This window comes from Lissotriton helveticus, chromosome 11, assembly GCF_964261635.1.
Source record: "Lissotriton helveticus chromosome 11, aLisHel1.1, whole genome shotgun sequence".
NCBI classification, from domain to species: domain Eukaryota; kingdom Metazoa; phylum Chordata; class Amphibia; order Caudata; family Salamandridae; genus Lissotriton; species Lissotriton helveticus.
In genome coordinates, this window is record NC_136072.1 from 464981759 (window position 1) to 465003541 (window position 21783).

General features: G+C 47.4%; 1 protein-coding gene across 3 annotated transcripts in view; it reads left to right on the forward strand.

Annotated features, from left to right (window-relative positions):
• Window positions 1–13127, forward strand: part of ATG16L1 (autophagy related 16 like 1) — a 78095-nt gene extending 64968 nt beyond the window's left edge. For all 3 annotated transcript variants that reach the window (XM_078666023.1, XM_078666021.1, XM_078666022.1), the window contains 2 exons: window positions 9606–9707; window positions 10193–13127. In XM_078666023.1, coding sequence (XP_078522149.1) covers window positions 9606–9707; window positions 10193–10286 — 196 coding nt within the window. In that variant the 3' untranslated portion in view covers window positions 10287–13127. The remainder of the gene's footprint in view (window positions 1–9605; window positions 9708–10192) is intronic.
• Window positions 13128–21783: the final 8656 nt, after the last annotated feature.

A 21783-nucleotide genomic window follows, 5' to 3' on the forward strand; every position in this document is an offset into this window, starting at 1 on the left:
TCCCCTCTGCCTTACCAATTCCCCTCAGGGTACTCCCCAAGGTGATGGCTGTGGTCTCAGATCATCAGCGCAGGTTAGGGGAGTCTGTCTTCCCCTACCTCAATGATTTGCTGTTGAAGTAGTCCCTGCCCCAGGCTGTCGTCTCCCGCCTTCAGACTACGGCGGGTCTCCTGCATTCGCTGGGGTTCTCTATAAACGCGTCTAAGTCACACCTGCCTCCTTCTCAGATGCTTCCTTTTCGACAGAACTGTTCTGGACACAGTGTAGTTTTGGGCCTATCCTCCCGAGCAGTGGGTCCAGGATATTCAGGTTATGATTCCGATGTTTCAGCCGCTATCCTGGATTTCGGTGAGACTGAATCTGAGGCTGTTGTATATCATGGCCTCCTGCATCCTTTTGGTAAAGCATGCCGGGTGGCGTATGCGGACTCTGCAGTGAGACTTTAAGTTCCAGTGGGCACAGCATCAAGAAAATCTCACCAACATGGTCCAGATATCAGAAGGAACTGCTAGAGATCTGCAGTGGTGGTTGATGAACCATGGTTGGGTTAACAGCAGACCCCTCTCCCTTCCCCAACCAGAACTCAGTTGGGACCGATGCGTTGCTTCTGGGGTGGCCATCTGGGAGAGGTGGAAATCAGGGGACGCTGGTCTCCAGCGGAGTCGGGGCTCGACATAAATCTGTTGGAGCTCAGAGCTATTCGATTGGCATTGAAAGCATTTCTTCCCTCTGTGAAGGGGAAGCTGTTGCAGGTGTTCATGGCAGGGTGGGGTGTTGTTGTGAACCTTTTGTCATAAGGCCCTGTGTCTCTGAACGCCAGGGCGGACTAACTTAACGGTCGATGCCTTGCGGATCACAAATGACGTCACAAGTCCGAGGTGGTGCAAGGTCACTTTCATCCGTGGGGGAGAACCTTGTTTAGATTTGTTTGCCTCCGAAGAGAGTGAGCAGTGTAAACAATACTGCACACTGGAGTTTCCAAGGTGGCCATCGCTCCGGCAGCGCTTTTTGTCACGAGTGGAGCTCAAGCCTGCTGTATGCCTTTCCACCTATACCACTGTTGCTCATGGTTCTGAAGAAGAGCAAGAGCAACTGTCAGACCCCCCCCAGGATATAGCGGCATGGATTCGCAAATTTAGCGGCACAAATATGGAAATTTAGCAGCACAAATATTGAAATTTAGCGGCATTTTTGAGGCACTTTATTTTACTCATCATTCATTTTCAGCCTTAAATCAATGGAAACCGTTTTAGCAGAGTATTCCACTTTGAATAGGCAACCTGGAATATGGAATAGAGGATGCAGCACACAGGTTAAGGCTGTTATCCCTTGGAAATGCAATTCTCCATTTGCTTTAGTATAGGTTGGTAGCAGTCCTCACACCTTTTGACACATTGCAGTACCAGTGTTTAGCACATCCTTAACCCTTTTCTCGGCTGAAAGTCTGAGGGCAGCTGGACACCACTTTCGTGTGCGTTTTTATGTGTAGTTACCTGGAGGTGAAAGACCGAAAAAAGTTACAGATCTTTTTTTTTTTCGCCACACCTTTGACCATCCCCCAAACACGCTCACACTTGCCCCCATTGTGCACAGCATCACAGTTCCAATACTTCTTTTGTAGGCACTTCGACCACTGGTTGCTGCTTTCCCGGGTTCCCTTCAAAGTCAACCACCAACCCATTTTCCAACAGTTTTATTCTAAACCACTGGTAATAAGGGCCTCAGAGAGGACATTTTTTATTGACCACAAAGGACACCAGTCTAAGGGATGTTTTACCTTAAGGATGTACGAAGTGGGCTAGTCGTTCGACTGAATTGAATAAAATTATTTGTAGATAATTTGTGTATTTCTTGAGGCCTGCCCTCGACTACCCCAAGATGGGGACATGATACCCCTTTTTTGTTCCAGATTGTATACTGAAACCAGGCGCATATCCCGCTCTGCTTTCGTGTAACTGTGAAATCTAGAAGGATATTTCACTGTCCGCCACAGATTAAACGTATCTAGTTAGTCACAGAAATACGATGCAAACCACAGTAGATCAACTGTGCATAAACGCAGGGCCAAAAATCATTATACTTGAAATACACTGCAAGCTAAGCTCAGTGGCCAGTGTAAAACGAAAGCTCAGTTGTTTAACATTCGAATCACTTTGAATACTAGTTCCCCATTTAAACAATAAAGCTAATACATACTATCCTACACGTTTACAGTTATCACCTTCTAAATGCTGTTGAACAGTAATGCGCTGACCAGCCGAGCGCGTGTCTGAGAGAATTCAATGTGAGACCCCCACCGTAACATGGGACAGAAGTCTCACTAAATATAGCCGCAAATGGTAGATGTGAGCTGCCGTTAAAAATCAGTGCCATGCAGAGAGGGCAATACTGCAAAGTGACAACTAATTTGGGAGCAGTTTGGAAATTAAACTAATATAGCTCTGTAATTACCAAATAACTACTCCTATTTTCGCAAGATGTTCTTGGCCTCAGTAAAAGCTATCAGTAAGACTATAAATATTTTTCAGTCGAAAGCGCTGTATGAAAGCAGCCATATTCACCTTTGAATGGTCCAAAAATTCCCTTCCCCATGCTTCAGAGATTGATTGATTGCAGATTTTTTGCTCCGATTGGCTAATTATTTCAGCTGCTCGTGCGCAGCCACAAGGTGTTATTATGGCTCGGATTGGTGCATGCTGATAGTAAGGGGGCACAGCTGATAGTAAGGGGGCACCAGCATGCAAATCAGTCACTCTCGCGATGAATGAAGCTGTGTGTGTGATGGGTACAAAACACCAGCCTGCCGCGCGGCATCATGACGGGATAAACATCTCTTCCGCGGCTCGCGCACACCCCTCTGCTGCACGGGACCCGATTTCGCAGCACTTTAAAAAAAAAAATGGCGGCACGTTAACAAAAGTGCCGATTTTTGTGGCAAATCGCGATATCCTGGAGGGTCTGAACTGTGCCCAAGTCTGTCTTGTGGCTTCAGACTGGGTGAGGAGATTCTGGTATCCAGAGCTTCCGAAGTGTAGCATTGATCCTCTGATCAGGCTGCCCCATCTTGTCGCAGCAGCCAGTGAGCGTTCGCCACCTGAACCTGTTAACTCTGCGCCTCCATGCTTGCTTTTGACCTTCCTCCCGAAGTATGTAATGTTAGTTTGGCGGCCTTCCACCAAGACTGTATACGCCTGCTGTTGGCAGAAATTTGTATTTTGCAGCGTGAATCTTTCTGGATTCACTATGCTGTGCATATTCCGCAATCTGGTGGTTGGGTCCGGAATCGTAGTCTTTCTTCTCTTGTTTTTGTATTTTTTTTTTTTTGTAGCCCAGGTGGGCGTCGACGTCCCACCATTTGGTGTCCTTTCGGTGACGTCGGCGTGCTTCCGGCGGAAGCTACCACCCGTGGGCGCCATCTTCAGATTCTTTTTTCCGCCGTTGGGTCTGGATCGTCGCGTGAAGCTCCAGAAGTTTGGAGGAAGAAAGAAGGAAAATACAGCGAAAACTCTCAGGTGAAGACCTGAGAACATCGACAGAAGAAGACCTTTAGCGAGGAGGCGACGAAGAAAGGAGAGAACTTCGAAATCTTCACCGCCCTTGAAGGAATGCGCACACAGGGGACCCCCTGAGCGCAGGGATGTACAAGACTCCGTTTAAATTCTGCAAGAACTGCCACCACAAGTTCGCACAGAAGGACCAGCACCCAGTCTGCAACCTCTGCCTGCCAATCGACCAAGAGAGCGGAGACTGCAACGCCTGTTCCGTCTTCAAGCCGAAGACACTCCGAATTCGAGAGAGACAGAGGACGGCTCACCACACGATGCAGGGCAAAGGCCAAGCCCCGACGCTTTATGACCTTGGCCTCTCCACCGACGATGAGGACAACATCGCCGAAGGACCAGATGACTCCACGGTCGTTGAGACCGATAAGAATACGCCTGATAAGGTAGGAGAGTCTACGACCCCGAAAACTCCCACAGGGCCTCAAACCTGAGGCAGACTCTCGAAAGTCTGAGCACAGAGCCTCGAAAGGAGCACCGGCGCCGAGCAAATCGACCGAAGCTGCATCCGCCGAAAAAGAGCCCAGCGGGTCCTCTGAGAAGGACTCCCGGAGGCAGAAGACCAGCGAAAAGCAAAGGTCATCGAAGCAAGCCCCCGAAAAAGGGCCTTCGACTTCGACGTCGAAAGAAAGAGAGCCGAAGAAAGCTTCGACGTAGACGCCGAAAAGGGCGGCCGAAACGCTCGACGACGAACAGGCCGCAGAAATGCAGAGGAAAAAGAGAAGGCTCGAGGCCGAAATGGAGAATATCCTTCAGAGAAAGAAGGAATTCGATGAAAAGTTACAAGATTCCCCCGAAGCCGGCACCGACCGTCGCTGAGGTACAGGCTGTCGAAGAGTTCGACATCGAAGAACCTCCGAAAACTCCGGAACCTTCGGAGCACGAAGAGGAGGAGGACCTCTACTACACAGAGGGGGATTATGGCGAACAGCAGTCGAGCTACGGCTCAGGTTCCTCGACGGCCCAAGACCAGGAATGGCAGGACATCGAGACCGAAAACCCAGAGGAGGCGGTAGAGACATACCCCTCGGCCTTCGCCACCGGATGACATTGGGGCATACAATGAGGTGGTAAGAAAGGCGGCAATTGCTTATGGAATTAAGCTGGAAGAGGAGAAGCCAGAAGCAGACTTCCTGCTCGAGACACTGCTCCCCATACAGACAAGGAGCCAGTTCCTGCCCATGCTCAAGAGCATCACGGCCCAGGGAAAGGAGGCCTTCAGGGACCCGGCTACATGCAGATCTGTAACGCCGAGGACCGAGAAGAAGTACAAATTCTCCTCCGAAGACCCAGCTTACATCAAGGGTTCCGTCACAGCAGATTCTATCATCGCTGCAACGGCCAGGAAAAGGGCAAACGTCCCAACAACGTCCGGACCCCCACTAACAAGGAAAGCAGGAGGATGGACCTAACGGGCAGAAAAATTGAGAGGAACGCTGCGACGCACTGGCGGATGGCGAATTCCAACGCCCTCCTGAATAGGCATCAATACCAGCACTGGGAGGAGATGGGACAGTTACTCAAGCACCTCCCGGAACAATACCGGGACAGAGGAGCACACCTGGTAGAGGGAGGAAAGAACATCGTCAACTCATGCCTGAAGACAGCCTTGGACGGGGCAGAAACATCCAGCAGACTGATGGCTATAGGCATCACTGAAAGAAGACCAGCATGGCTCAGGATCTCAGGATTCAAGGCTGAAGTCCAGAACAACATCCTGAACACGCCCTTCAGCGGTGAAACTTTGTTCGGAGCCCCAGTTGATGATAAGCTCACCCAACTGAAGAAGGACAACGACACGGCAAGGTCCATGGGAGCCCTGCAGTTCAGAGGGATGAGAAGGGGCACTCCGTCGCGGAGGCCGAACGGCAGAGGTGGAAACCAGCGAGGAGATTCTCACCAGAGTTTCCACCAGGGACAACAGAGTGACAGCCAAGGCCACCAGGGGCAGCAGAGGCAAAACTGGAACTACCAAGGCAGGGGCCAGTCCTTTCGATCGAGAGGAAATGGAACGGGCCAGAGAAGAAGAGGCGGCGAACAGCCCCCCTCAAAGTGACTTCACACGAGAGAAGGTGCTCTACCACCCACACCCTCCGGGGGAGGAGCATGGGAAAACAAAGAGGAGAGGGCTACACGGACAAGACTCAAAGGAACACGTAACTCCGGTAGGAGGAAGATTGAGATTTTTTCTCCAGGAATGGAGAAAAATAACAGACAAGTGGATACTCAATATTATGCAGTTCGGGTACTGCATAGAGTTGGAAAAAAGGCCACCAAACAGAAGACCAAGGAAAAGACAGCACTCAGGAAGAGAGCTGCAACTACTGCAAGAGGAAGCCCAAGAACTCCTCCTCAAAGCGGCCATAGAACGGGTCCCCTTCAAAGAACGGAACATGGGAGTGTACTCAAACTACTTCCTAGTGCCAAAGGTGGACGAAAGCCTAAGACCCATCCTGGATCTACGGTTCCTGAACAAATACGTCAAAACTCAAAAATTCTAAATGACGTCCCTACAAGAGGTCATTCCTCAGATAAAAGCAGGGGACTTCTTGTCTACCATAGACCTCAAGGATGCATACCTGCACATCCCCATGAACAAGCAGCACAAGCACATGCTAAGGTTCACTGTAAACAAGGATCACTACCAATTCACGACCCTAGCTTTCGGCCTAAAGTCCGCACCAAGGGTGTTCACCAAATGCCTTGCGGCAGTGGCCGCACACCTAAGGAGAAAGGGGGATACACGTGTACCCCTACCTCGACGACTGGCTGGTGAAAGCAAACTGCTACAGGACATGCAAAGAACATGCAGAACAGGTGACAGGAACGCTGGCAAACCTGGGTTTCTCCATACACTGGGGCAAAAGCTCGATGGAACCAGAGCAGGTGAAGATCTTCCTGGGAGCCCAGATCGACACCATACAATGCAGAGTCTTACCGAGCGAGAAGAGAACGCTCAGCCTACTGAGGGAGAAACGTCACTACCAGAAGGGGCGATCTCTGACAGTGAGGACTGTGAGCAAGATCTTGGGGATGATGGCATCATGCATCCACCTGGTCCCCAATGTACGCCTACAGATGAGACCACTCCAAGAGTGGCTGCAACAACAATGGTCACAAGCTACAGGAAGTTGGGAGGATCTAGTGGTTGTAACGCACAGGGTGCAGGAAGAGATAAGGTGGTGGACCAAGGAGAGAATAACAGAAGGGAAGCCTCTAACACCACCGGACCCAACAGTGACCATCACCACAGACACATCCCAGAAGGGGTAAGGCGCACACATGAACAGGCTCAGAGTGAGGGGTCTGTGGAGCCCTACAGATGCAGTCAGACACATCAGCTACCTGGAACTGAAAACGGTGTTGCTAGCCCTCAAGGCCTTTCAGAAACACCTACACAACCGGAGGGTGTTAATACAAACAGACAACACCACAACAATGTTTTACATAAACAAACAGGGGGGAATTCAATCGTTCCCGCTGTCAAACTTGGCACAAGAGATCTGGAAATGGGCCATACCACTAAAAATAGACCTGCTAGCCATACACCTGCCAGGGAAGGACAATGTGGAAGCGGATTGGCTCAGCAGACAGACTTCAGCATCCCACGAGTGGGAACTCAACAGTCAAGAAACAGAGTCTATTCAGGAAGTGGGGCACCCCAACAATAGACCTATTTGCAACACACCGGAATGCAAAATGCCAATACTTTGCATCCAGGCAACCAGAGGCACGGTCTCAGGGGAATGCCCTATGGATAAGCTGGTCAAAAACATTTGCCTACGCTTTTCCCCCGATACCACTGATCCCCAGGGTGCTCAACAAATGCATGACGAGCAACATGACGCTCATCCTGGTGGCACCACAGTGGGCCAGACAGACGTGGTATTCGCAGATAATGGAGATGGCGCAGGGGCCTCCCCACAAGTTCTCAAAAAGAGACCTACTCTCCATGGAGAGCGGAGGAATCCTTCACCCAGAGCGCCTCAACCTCTCAGCCTGGCTCCTGAAGACTTAGAATTTGCACACCTGAAACTACCAGAGAGCACCCTGCGGGTGCTGTGAGAGGCAAGAAGACCAAGCACACGCAAGTGCTATGGGGCAAAGTGGAAAAGATTCACTCAATGGTGTTGCAAAAAACAACTCCAAAGGAGAATGACCAAGGAGTCCACGGTGCTAAGGTACCTCACACACCTAATCAAGGCAAAGCTAAGCTCATCCTCTCTGAGAGTGCACCTAGCAGCAATTGTGGCATACACAAGAGGAGAAACAGGGAGAAGCTTCTTCACATCTCAGGTCGTGAAAAGATTCCTGGAAGGAGCTAAAAGAATAGCGCCGCCAAAGAAAATGCCGCCACCGGCCTGGAACTTAAACGTGGTACTGACGGAGCTCATGAAAGCACCCTTCGAACCCATCCACAAAGCATCACTGCAAATGTTAACAATGAAGACGGCCTTCCTGGTGGCGATCACCTCACTACGAAGGGTGAGCGAACTGCAGGCACTCGCACTGCAGGAACCCTACATACAGATACACAGTGACAGGGTCGTGATGAGAACGGCCCCACGCTTCATGCCAAAGGTGGTGTCAAGGTTCCACATGAATCAGAGTATTCAGATCCCCAGCTTCTTCCAAAACCCCACTACAAGTGCTGAAAGGTCGCTCCACACCCTAGACGCAAGAAGGGCTGTGATGCACTACATGGAAAGAACGAAGGACCACAGGAAAACGAAACAATTCTTTGTGTCCTTCGCCAACAGTTACATGGGCAAACCAGTTACGAAAAACACCATAGCCCGATGGATCGCACAAACAATTCAGTTCTGCCACAAGCAAGCTGGCCAGGAGCTAACGGGAGGGGCACGAGCCCACTCCACCAGGAAGAAAGGAGCAACAATTGCCTTCCTAGCCAATACACCGATTCAGGATATATGCCTGGCGGCAACATGGGCTTCAGTACACACTTTCACGAAGCACTACTGCGTGGATGTACAGATGAACAAGGAAGCACAAGTAGGACAAAAAGTGCTTCAACATATTTTTAGCAACCAACGCTCATCTTCCACCCAACTGCCACAAAAGTAACGAAAACCGCTACAAAATCTATGCACAGCATAGTGAATCCAGAAAGATTCACGCTGTAAAACGAATAGTTTCTTACCTGTCGGTGTAGTTTTGCAGCTTGAAGATCTTTCTGGATTCACTAGCGAACCCACCCGCCTCCGCCAGAAAGATGAGGCTGGAAAAGAGGGTGGAAAACATGGAAAAGAAAGCGAGTTGGAACAATTACAAAATACGTGGAAACACTAACGTTGAAAAAACGATTAACATACATAGCCATGGATTCACTACAAAGACAAACAAGGAAAAGAGACAGGTCACTAGGTGGTGACATGAGGCTTCCTTTTTACCAAAGGTAGTGACCCCATTCCATCTGGGTCAATTAATCACGTTGTCCACTTTCTTTGCTCCCCAATTCCCTCTACAGAGGCGTGTCTCCACCAACTGAACCTGAAAAGTGCGTTGTTCAACCTTGACCGCACAAAAGTTTTCTGAGTGGAAGACCAACTCTGTGGGATATGTGGTAGCGAAGAAGGGAAGTGCAGTGTAGAAAAGTACCAACTCTTGCTGGGTCTTTCTCTGAATTGAGATCTGTTATTCTTTAGCAAAGTAGTCCCCTGAAGGATTAAGGGCCCATTCCACCAGGGAAAGGCTGCGACTATTTCCTTGGCTCAGGACTCCCAGTCCTGGACATCTGTCAGGCAGCAACATGGGCATCTTTGCAAAACATTACTGCCTTGACAGTCTGGTCCACAGAGATGGGCATTGTGCTTGTTTGATCCTGCAGGACTTTCTATTTTATGGTATTGGTCTGCAGCCCACCACCGGAGTAGTATGAAATTCAAAGGTAAGGAATCTGCAGCTAGTCTACCAGATAATGCATTATCAAAGTTAAGTAACTTGTTCTTTTGAGGTACAATTTGGCAACCTTTGCTGCATTTCTGTTCACTGTGATGATTTGAGTCTCCTACGTTGATTTCACAGCCCTGATGGCAGCTATGTAGCAGCTGGTTCAGCAGATGGCACCCTCTATCTCTGGAATGTGCTGACGGAAAAGGTTGAAAGAATGCTGTCCAAGCACCATAGGTGAGTTTTGATAATTCAAGTAGTTTAGACCAACACATTTCAACTAAAGCACTGAAGAGGCAGAGGTTTGGTGATGCAGCTTGCTCTGAGACGGAGGGGAGGCGGGGGGGGGGGGTTCTCTGATACTCTTCAGTAGGTGGAGGAATCTACACTCAGTGCAGGGGAGCTGATTAATTTAATAAAGGTCTACGGGGTGGGATTCATGGCTTTAGATGGTCTTTGGTGATATTGACTGGGTCTGGGCCAAGGCATTGGATGAGCAGGCATAGCAGTTGGTAGTTTCAGATTTGTGGGAGATTTGGTAGAATTGTATGGTGGATGATAGTCTTTTGTGGAAGTCGTGATTGAATAGTCATTTGGGAATCAGTTGCTGAGATTTAGGTTCTATTTAAGAAGATTAAATATATATTTAAAGCCCTGTTTTAGATTTCATGGATGTGAATTTGTTTTAGTTTAAACTAATCTGAGATTTCTTTCCCTTGCAGCGCCTCTATCAATGCTGTGGCATGGTCCCCATCTGGTGCTCACGTGCTCAGTGTGGACAAAGGAAGTAGGGGTGTATTGTGGTCTGATTTCTGAGTATCATAACGCCTGTACTTTGAATTCTTTGTCAAATGATGAAATGGGGAAGTGGAATGGAAACCTTCACCAATGTCCTTCATGCTCTGATCCGTATCCAACATGCCTGGCTGTGCACCCATGAGGATTGCCTAACTAGTATGCAGGAGCTGAAAGCCAGGGCCGAGCTCTCACTACCTTCAGAATTAAGACATGTGGCATTGTTGAACTTGAGTTGATGTTTCGACACTTAAAGCTTTTGAAGTTTACGGCCATCATCAAAAAGTCTTGCCATTCTTCATGGGCAGTCTGTGCTCATTCCCAACTTGGGCATCTCGAGGATTGCATGTAGCAAAGTCTACATTGATTGTGGCAGTTGGCACGTTTCTGCGAGCCTTCCGCTTAATACAGTTCTGTGTTGCATTGGCTCCAGGTCTGATCTCTCCGTCGAAGGACAATGTGTGCTCTGCAGTCAATTAAGGTCGCTAAATGTACTGCAGACACCTACTTAGTGCACTTTTTTTTTGAGGGGGGGGGGGGGTTAAAACCATGGTTCGTTATGGGGTGAAGTACGAGCCATAACATCCTGGTAATGCAAGTTTGACTTTTACTTTTGGGGAGGGGTGGGGGTGGGGGATGGGGGTGTTTTATGTCCCAGCAACAGATTACGGTAACAAAGGTTCTTTTGCAGGCTTGGAGACAGAATCATTTATTGGATCCCAGTACCCACTGGATTTACCATGCTCACTGCAGTGGCAATCTAGTTCTACAATACTTAAAAGGAAAAAAAAAGTGTGCGGAGGGATGCAATGCAGCTGCATATTCGTTGCTTCATCATTCCAAGGATGTTTTTCACACAACCTCTTAAATCTGCTTTACCAAGTTTTTCTACACACTGAATTGTTTAGTGACAAAGACTATATGTAATGGCCTACAGAGGTGTGACCTGTTCATTACGACTGTATCGTGGGTACTCAGTAGTTCAGCTGCAAGTTTAAACTCCTGCTAGCTCCAGCAGTTAAGCACATCTGTTTTCTTGTAGGAGTTTGGCTACGTTTATTGAACAAAGCAGTTTGAAGTGCATTAGCCTATTGTGCAGTTTCAATTAATCTGGTAGTGTTTGTGCAGAAATCATTAATTATCCAACATACAGATTTTCTGTAGCATGGCTCTGCTATCCAGCTCCCCCGTCTATACTTGCCAGCTTCATTTGCCCATCCCTAGTTTCCACCAGTTTGCCATTGATCTTAGAATCACCTGAATTCTGTCAACCAATATTGTTTGCGATTAACGTGGGACCTGTTTTTTCTGCTTTTACTTCTCCAAACAAAGATATGTTAGTCTTCCTTTTATCATTAAGTTTCATTCCAGTGTAATGCTGTTGGAAAGGCCCACTTTTCGAATGAGTCTGTCCTAGCTTCAGCAATGATTAACTCCTTGACCTTGCTGTATGGCTTTCTGCTTCTAACTCACATTGGTTTATTGTTCTGATTTAGTCACATTTTGTATGTAACGAATCCTAAACTTCTACACTAGAAATGAGCATGCTGTATGCTGCTCATCAGTTATGCAGGATCGCAGTTAAGTGTGATGAATTTGCTTAAAAATAATGTTGCGTCCCCACCTGTTCATGCGAGCCAGTGCTGCCTTTGAACTAAGTTTTGGGTGTTGGCGTGAACCAGAAAAATAAATTGAAGGACTGGGCAGACTATGTTGCAGTTCTGTAGCCTGAGGATTTTGTGAGAGCCCTACTGTTGGTGCCTCTGGGAATGTGAACTTGGAATAGGGCTGACGTTTCTGGTACTGTGAGTGAGGTCAGAGACACCAGTTGGTTATCTTGAGTAAAGTATAACTGTAATGGATTGTTGGCTGATTTGTTTTTCCTTTGTTACTCGGATCTTGTGGCTGTCTGCCCCTAATGTGCTCACTAATGGCAGATCATCCTTAAGTAATGTTAGGTCAGTCTGCATCTCTAATGACATTGCCATGGAGGAGCAAGGAAACTAGACCATTCCTTTGGTTGATGCGGTTTCATTTTTCAGAAAAAACTTACATATTCAATTTTGCACTTTTTTTTATTGTAGTGCGTTTTTATTGCAGGAGCTTTGTGAATAATTTGAACTAGTCCCAATGCTTTGCTTGCCTATCATGAGGGTCTTCAGGGGTACACTTTCCCGCACTCCCTCTGACTTTTGTGAGGGAGTAAATGTAGACTAGCTCCCCCTTGCTGGTTCAAGTGATGGAGCAGAGCGTTTTGCCACCATTGTAGAAGACTGCTGGAGAGTACGGTTTGTCATCCTACCATCTTGGACAATGAGTGCAATTGTTCCAAGAGTCATGCTATCATTGTACACGCTAAAAGTAGCTGTGTTCACTAAAGGGCGAGAACGAAGCTTCATGTCACCACCTGGTGACCGACTTAAAGAAATGAACAAAATTGCCTTGCCTGCCTTTTGCAAACTTGTGCAAAATATTATCCTAACCTGAAGACTAGAGAGGGGTTTGGGGAAGAGGTGTGCATGCCCCTTATTCATGGGATTAGTATACATTTCCCATAGTTAATTTAATCTTGTTAAATTTGCTTGTAGCCCTGTGAGTAAATTGCAACAGCCATGAAAATTGCTGAAGTTGTCAGTGTCTAAATACACACACTATATGCTTTTGACCTGAGAGAGATTTCCTAAGGGACCGTGTCAGTTTTATCACTCAGCCTGTTTATCAGCAATGTGTGGGTGAACATTTGGTTGCTCATTCAATGCAGCGATACCACATGCCAACAGTTATTGTTCTTTCTGATGCATTATTTATTGTGTAGCTTTGGTCCTTTGAATTGGGCCGAATAAACCTGTGTTCTCTATAGTGCTTACTGCTGTTTGTTTGCCCCCACCCCCAAAGTTATATTCTTGTAAATATGAAATGGCCATACACAGTGAAGAAAAGTTCCAAGCGTTGTGGTTTTGTTCATTTACATGTAATGTTCCTTTACTCCAATGAAAAGTAATTTGATTACATTTTAACGAGCTCATCACCAACCAAGCACTTGAGCCTCAAGGCTTTCTCTAGATGTTATCAGTTTTGAGTTTTTCTTCATTTTCACAGCTAATTCAGGCCCCATGTGTGAATTAGTGATTCATCAAACCCAGATCTTTTGACTGTGTGTGAGTGTTTGATTGGGTCAGATTCTCCGTCCATCACCACCCCCTTTTGTACCATGTGTGAATTCAGCATGTAAACTGCTGTCTTGGACTGATAATCCTATCCAGCAGATGAGGCGAGAATCCGCTACACTGCTCCTAATTGAGTGCATCATTACCTGTCTTTATAATAGTTCCATTTGTAATGGCACCAGGCACCATGTGTGCTTCCTTTTTAAAAAAAAAAAAAATATATATATATATTTTTTTTTAATATAAATAATCTTGAAGTAAAAGTGACTGCATAGACTGGATCCCTAGTGTGCTATGGAAGTGCCTCTTTTTTTGTATGGCCACCTCCAAGTTTTTCGGCTGCTGCTGATTTTTTTTAATTGGAATGCGCTATGGCCTGCTCATCGGCTGTCAGTGCCCTGCCCGAAATTGAATGTCGAATGGTCTATACCCAATTGGAAATGGCTAACTCACCTGTAAGTCCCTAGCATATGGTACACCGGTCATGTAAGTTAGAGGGGTATCCCAGGTCTTGCAGGACCTCCAGGGTGGCACAACCTGTGCTGCAAGGGGTGAGAGTCCCCCAGTCTGCCATTACAGACTGGCAGCGCAATCTTGCCCTGCTGGCCCGACTTTGCCAATGAAAACCAGGGAAAAGCCACTGCTTTCCCCTCTACATCTGTGTAAGCACCCCCTCAGGCAGGCCCACAGATCCAGAGGCAGGGTGCAACAGATCACACGAGCAGGACAAGTAGTTTACATGTCCTGACAGTATGTGCGTGAAAACTGTTTATTCTGTGGCAAGACTTGGTCGCCCAGTTGGCATGTGCAGTATTACATGCTGATCCTTCAGCTGGTCTATCTCCTGAACGGCGCGCCTATAATGGGCACTCCAAGATATTAAACTACTTGTTACATTAAGCCCAACTTGTAGCTCAAGTCGAAATTAATGTAACTTTTGCAAAGGTACCACTTTGTTGCCTTTAGAATTCCTGGGCACACATGGAGCCTATTCCATGTGACCGTTTCATGCTCTCCTGGAGAGATGTGCCAACGACTCTCAGGAAGGAGAACAATGAGTGGTTGCAGACAGAGAGGTTTGACCTCCCTCCTGCAGGAATCCACTTAGGTGTTGGCCCCAAAATGTAGGCATCAATGGAGAAGCCACCTTTGAATGGCCGTTGTGTCACACTCGGGAGTATGGCTTTCCAATTTTTTATGCAGACTGACTGGTAAAGGGAGCAAGAGGGAGGACCAGTTGCCAAATTGGTTTCCTCAGCGTGTTTAGCCCTGAGGTAGCCCCACCTTATGGTTGGATAGGGAGGTCTGAAAGCTGGGGGGGGGTCCTCTATCTTGAGAGTGGGAAGAATGGTGCATCCTGGGATAGCCTGATGCCACACACCACTGGAAGTGGTCACCAGGTGGGAGGGTATTTTCTAAGCATACGGTGGGGTACCCCGGCACCCAGAGCTCAACCCACTTGGAAAAAGGGACTGCCCTGCTGCAACAAAGGGCCAGCAAAGAGTTTGCACCATCTTAACATTCACCTGGTCTAAGTGTCCTGCTCAAGGAGAAGCTGTCTCCGAGCCTACTCAAGCCAAGAACTCAAGTGCCAACTGACTGGCCGCCTATTCGATGCACAGAAGCACACTAGCTGAAGAAGCCAGCTGGGGCAAGTTGATGACCCAAAATCTTCAAGCCGCTACCGCTGGTCAGTTCCAAGGACCAAGACCCAATGCACAGAGTTGCATCTGTGTTCGCAGAGTCTGGGAGTGCTGTTCGAGAGTTGCTGGGATACTCAGAAGGTGAGTTATCGACCCAGGAAGGATTGGCCTGTGACTGCGACACCAGGTGACGGGTAGTCCAGTGTTGACTGGATTTCAGGCAAACCTGAGAGGTCCTTGTGGGATTTCGTCCCTGCAAACCTTTCACCTTCTTTATTGACAGAGGAATCTCCCTGCATGAAGACCTCTGTCGACTGTGGTGTTGCCACAGCATCCTTCACCCCTTGCAACAAGACTCCTCCCTAAGAATCCATTTCAAAACTAATAATGCACCTAAAACAGCTTGAGGATTGCTCCTTCTGTAGAGGTAACTTTCTAAAGTCTGTGCTGGTCCCCATAAATCGTTCCCTGCTAGAGTGGGTCACCCCACGTACTTCTAACTAACTGCTTTGACACTTACCCAAGTTTTCCTTAAACCTTTATTGTCCAATTTGTTAAATTTGCCAAGGCTTGCTCGTGGTTCACTGAAAATGCTTTGGTTTCATTCTAGTGTCTAAATTATTATAAAAATACTGTCTTTATAAATTGGTGTCAGATTTCTAGAGTGTCTTTCTTCAGTTATTTTGGTGTTTACATGCTTTACACTTGTTCCTCTGTGAATGCCTTGCTGCTCAGTCCCACAGCAACCCCTGGTTTAGCTGAGGTTTGACTGATGAAACCTAATTTTAGTAAAGAGTCTTGAATAGCAGTAGCAGTGCACAAGGCTGATACTGAAATGTTAATATTTTCATATAAGTGCATTGATTTATCTTCTACGGGTGTTCATATCGCTGAAACCTGGCAGGCATTAAAGCATGACTGCTTCTTTATTGGTTAAATAAATGTGGAAATATACCAGTTTCACAAAACCCATTAATACTGATACAGTTGACAACATAAATGTGGATAGATACAGACAGAAATGACAAAAAAAAACAGAAAACTGACACCACTACATATTGTATTGTAATTGCATTTATGTAGCGCTTACTACCCCAGACAAGGTGTCAGATTGCTTTTTTTTGTTTTGGCAAGTAGCGCGCTACTCAGGACCCCATAAAGGATTAGTGTTGAATTAGTATAGTGAAATATGAAAGTAATTTAAGTGGTGGATAGGTTAGTCAGTTATTTGGATTGAGAAGGATTGCAGAGGGGGAAAAAAAGGTTCGCATAGCACTTGTTACCACCTGATGGGGTGTTGAAGCGCTTTTTTGACGAGTAGAATGCACTCTGAAATCCATATACCATTACTGGTGAATTAGTATAGTAAAATATTACATTTGAGAAGTGGACATGTTAGTCTGTTATTTTGATTGAAAAGGGTAGTGGAGGGTTAGAGTGAAGGATTTTTTTTTTTTGGGAGGTCATAGCAGTAGGAGGAGGCTTGGGATGAGTGAAAAGGAATGTGGAGGGGAAGAGTCAGGTAAGAGTTTAGAAAAGCTTGTTTGGGGGGATCGGTATAGTAAGAGGTGTCAGATGATGCAAGGAAGGATAGAGTAGGGGAGAGACTAGAAAGGGTTATTTTGGGGATCATAGTAGTGGTATGGGATTTGGGCTAAATTGGAGTGGATGTCGAGGATATATTGATAGTTATAGTGTGAGAAATAGGGTAGTGCATTGGAAAGAAGTAGAAAGAAGTTAAGTGAGTCAAAGTTTGGGTAGAAGATATATTGAGAGAGGTATAGGGTAGTGCATTGGATATGCTGAATTAGAAGAAAGTAAGTCATAAATATATAGATGCATAAGTACATGGAAAGTGAATAGATGCATAAAGGATGTCAGTATATGTAGATTGAAGATATCTGTCAGTCAGTCAAAAAAGTTATTTCAGCTATACAGCCATAAAAGCACAATTAAAATACATCATATAAGTGCAAATAATTCTTGATCAACAAAAAGGTACAAGGGGCAATCATACAAGATGACAATAAATGTTCGCAAACTCTCACCCCACTGCCTGACCCCCTATAATTGGGAACCACATGAGTCAAAAAATACCCGAGATCATACAATTAAAAAATTAGAACAATTTAAAATATAAAAAAATAATATAAGGATAAAACATTAAAAAAATTGGACGACCATAAAAAAAATTCGAGGCGTTTCTCTAAGTGTTGATGAATGCAGATATAATACTATAACCATTCTAGTTGGAGGGTACAGTCCGGTTACTGCCCATCTTTCTCCTTTAAAATACCTTTGCGTATACACCACATCGCAAATAAGAATTTCGATTTAGCGACTACAAATAGTGGATGAGTCTCTTATTTTAGTAGCCTGACAACCTCGCTAAAATTCCTAAGGCCCAGATTTCTACAAAGTTGGAGGACCCACTTGGATCTAGACCCTTTATAAGCAGGACAGAAAAGCATAACATGGAGTTCTGCTTCTCCAGAAGTGAGCACCCAGGACAATCTGACAAAGACAAAATTACTTCATTCGGTTTCCAATAATACCATTAAAGTATACAGCAATTTTTTTTTTTTAAACTCAGGCAAAAACGCTCTACAAGATGCTACAATAAAAATTTGATGCAAAACTTCTTACATATACTACTAAAATAGACTGACAATTGTGATTGAAGATATACCCGAAGAGGATTCTGATCAGTAGAAAAGATATCTGTTTCCGAGGGCTTGGTGCTTGCTTGGCAGAACACAGAATTACCCCCAAACAGGACACCTTAAAATCGTCAAGGTTTAAAAAGTCCATTCGAAAACCTCATACGGGATGACCCTGGGAGTGAGGAAGAAGGGTCACGTGATCAGTCAGCATCCGAAGTGTATGGTTTTTCTCAATCTTGCGGCCATCCTTAAAAAATGTACTGTACAAAAGAGTGTGAGGGCCTCCACAGACAGTTTCAGGAATAGTAGCGCCACCTTTTCTTGTTTGAACCTAGCAGTCTTTAAAATTCTTTTTAAAAACAATCTCCTGGGGTTGGGCATAAAAAGGGAACAATAAAACAAAATGGAGCGTATCCTGCGGGGACTTGTAGTCGCAGGGGCCCCTTAACTCAATCTTTGGTAAAAACCCCGCTGGACACCCCAGTATGTAGTGAAGTTGGTTCATCCGAAATCTCATCATCAGAAATCTGTCCTGGGCATTATAAAACTAGGCTAAATATGATTCCATGCCAGGACTAGATTTAGCAAGTAGGTGGGCTCTTACGGATGGTTTAATCAACTCCGTATTGTCCCTGTCGGAGGCCCTCTGCTTTAAAAATGCCGTCTTGACAATCTCCTTAGCCTGTGCTGCCAACGACTTCGGGTTTTCATAATAGTTGGCATGACCCAAACCAGCCAGAGTTTCCTTAACATATTTCAACCAGGGGATGTTGTGCCCTTGATCCCTTTTGATGCAATCGGATATAATCTGCCTTCCTAAAGTCGCACCGGGGTTCGTCCATATTTTTATCCAAAAAGAGAGGGGTTTTAATTGAATCTCATCTCTGATGTAAGAGAGACCTAGCTCTTCATGAATGGAGTAAGATGGGGTACTCTGTGAGACTCTCAATAACCTTCGCAGGAATTTATTTTCTTCAACCTGTATCTTTGTGGGATCAGTGACTCCCCATACCTCCGTTCCATATAGCATTTTCGCCTTGCAAATGGCCCTGTACAAGTTTGTGATTTGTTCTGGGGCCCAACGTCCCAACCTTTGCGCAAATTTCATAATTGCCCCCGGGGAACTAGAGAGAGAACTGCATTTCCCCTCTATCAGTTTGTTAAACCTAGTCCGGGAGTCAAACACGATGCCTACATAAGAAAATGCCTGTACTTTTCTTAACGAGTGAGCGCCAATCTTAAAATTACACTTTCTACCCTGTCTTTTCCCCATCTCCATGATGTAGGATTTGGAGAGATTTGCGGCCAACTCCAGGTTCTCCATAAAGCTAACAAATCCATCCATCAATCAAGTGCTGCAAGCCCCGTGCAGTACGAGACAGCAGCACCGCGTCATCCGCATACAACAGGACCGGTATTTCTCTGTTGCCTATCCTCGGACTATCTGCCCCTAATTCCCCCAGAGCCTTATCTAAACCATTAATATATAATGTAAATAAAAAGGGGGCCAGGATACAACCCTGTCTGACACCCCTAGAGCAGGGAAAGGAATCCGTGGTGTCTCCATCTGCATTATATCGGACCCGGGCTGAAGTGTTCTGGTGAAAGGTGTGTAGGATATTCACCAGTCCTGGATCCACACCCATGGTCCCCAGTAACTCCCATAGTTTAGTACGATTGACCCGATCGAGGGCTGCTGTCGGGTCCATGAATGCCAAGTACACTGTCTCATTACTGGTGACGGTGTACTTGGCAACAAGGAGGTAGAGGTTAAGGCATTGGTCAGTTGTTGAGTGCCCCGGCCTGAAGCCATGCTGGATGTCCGAGATGATTTCGTGCTCTTCTGCCCATTCCATTAGGCGGTTAAGGATTACTCTCCCCATGACTTTCACTGAGACGTCAATGAGGGAAATAGGTCTATAACATTGTGGGTTATCTTTGGCGCACTTTTTTAAAGATTGGAACAATTGTCGCAGTGGACCATAAAGGAGGCATACCTGTCTCCACTGCTGTATTGATCACTCTTTCTAAGATTGGAGCCCATAGGTCTACCTGAGAAAGCAGGAGATCGGGGGGTATCCCGTCTGGTACCGGGGCCTTGTTTCGGGTTAGTCCCTCTATTCCCTCTTTTATCTTGCACAAGGCAAAGGGGATGTCCAGAGATGTTCGATTTTCTGCCCCTTCAGATGGAGGTACAATGCTTGGACAGTTTAAAGTGCTCCGCCCAAGCCTCTGGTAGAACATGGCAGGCAATTTTAGGTTTATCCCTATCCTGAAAAAGAGGGTCATTCACAATTTTCCAGAAGGCAGACATATCCCTCGCTTCAGCTGCCTCGCTCAGGTTTTCCCATGCCTCATTTTGCAGTGAGTATTTACAGAATTTCAGGGCCTGTTTGTACCTCTCCCTGCACGATGACACGCAGAGCTTGTCTCTGGGGACCATCTTTAGTGCAGCTTTAAGATCTCTTAAGGGCACTAGAACGTTGCTCATTAAACCACCTTGGGGTATCTTCTACTTTTTTGCTAATTGTACTTCTAAGGAGATCATCAATTCGGCGAGCAACCCCCTCATATGCAGAAATCTGAAGGAGACACGTTAGTATTAGATTCCTTACCTTAGAATATCCCCAGGCGTCAGACTGGATCCGGAAATTTTTGCGTAGCAGTACCCTTGCGCGTCGGTAGGCGTCGTCTGCGGCTCCGCGTCCGTCGTGGGCGCTGTGATGACGTCGTCTGAGTACTTAGACGCCGCCTCCGCGTGCTGACGTCAGTTCTTCTTTTTTCCGCGCCAGCAAGCGCAGATCTGGAAAAAGCAGTAACCCTAGTCAATTTTTGACTAACTTTTTTTGATCGTTTTGATAATTTCTCGAAGTCTTTCGACTCCGATTGGTGCCGTAGGGATGCCTGGCTTTAAGCACTGCGAGGATTGCGACCGCCTGATGTCGGTCACAGATCCTCACCACCTGTGTTTAACTTGTCTAGGCGTCGATCACGACGACAAGGCCTGCTCCGACTGCCGGGCCCTCTCTTCGAAAGCCAGGCGGGAGCGGTCCCGCAGGCGACTCGAACTCCGGCAGTCGGTCCTGCGCCGCGAGAGGTCTCGGTCCCACGAGAGGTCGAGGGACAGGTCGCGGGCTCGGAGCCACCACAGCTCCGAGAGTAGGCCGCACTCCTCCGGGTCGAAGTCGTCATCAGGTAAGAAGCACAAGAAGTCCAAGCGGCGTCATCGCTCTTCGGACTCCCCCCCCCCCCCCCCCCCCCCCACACCACCACCACCACCACCACCACCACCACCACCACCACACACACACACACACACCACCACCACCACCACCACCACCACCACCACCACCACACACACACACACACACCCACGCTCGCGCGATGTGGCCGGGGGTTCGGGTGACACCACCCATGTGGCTCCGTCGGAGTCGCGGGCGCCGCGTCCAGCTCCACACCCTCCGGTCCCTGGGCTTAACGTGGCGCCGGAGGAGATCGAGCGCTTCCTCATGGCCATGAGGAAACTCTCTCCTCCGATGGGCTCCGCGGCGCCTTCGGGCCCAGCGGACCCGTGTGGGGCCTCTAGCGGGTCGGGGGCTCCGGCCCCGACGCCGTCGGGTGCTTCGGCCCCGACGCCTTCAGGCCCGGCGCCGCAGGTTCCCGTTATACCGACGCCGCCGGTGCTTTCGGCGGGACCCCACTAGACCTTCTTCGGGATCTGGATCGTCGCCGGTGGACCTTACGACCTCCCCGGTGTCGGACCATCAGGTATCGCCTCCGGCGGCGCCGACCCCGATGCCCCCTTCATTCCTGTTCAGACGTCGGGACGGCCCCGATGGGCGCCGCTCCAGACGTCGTTTGGGGAGTTTCACTTCTATGAGCAGGCCCCATTGTTGAGAACCCTGAGTTTCAGGAGATGGGTGATGAAGAGGATTGGGAGGGGTCTGAGGACCCTCTGACCGGAGAGTGTCAGTCTCATGAGGACTGGGCAGGAGACCTTGGGGAGGCCAGTGGCCTGGACACCTCTCCAGACACTGGTTTTGTC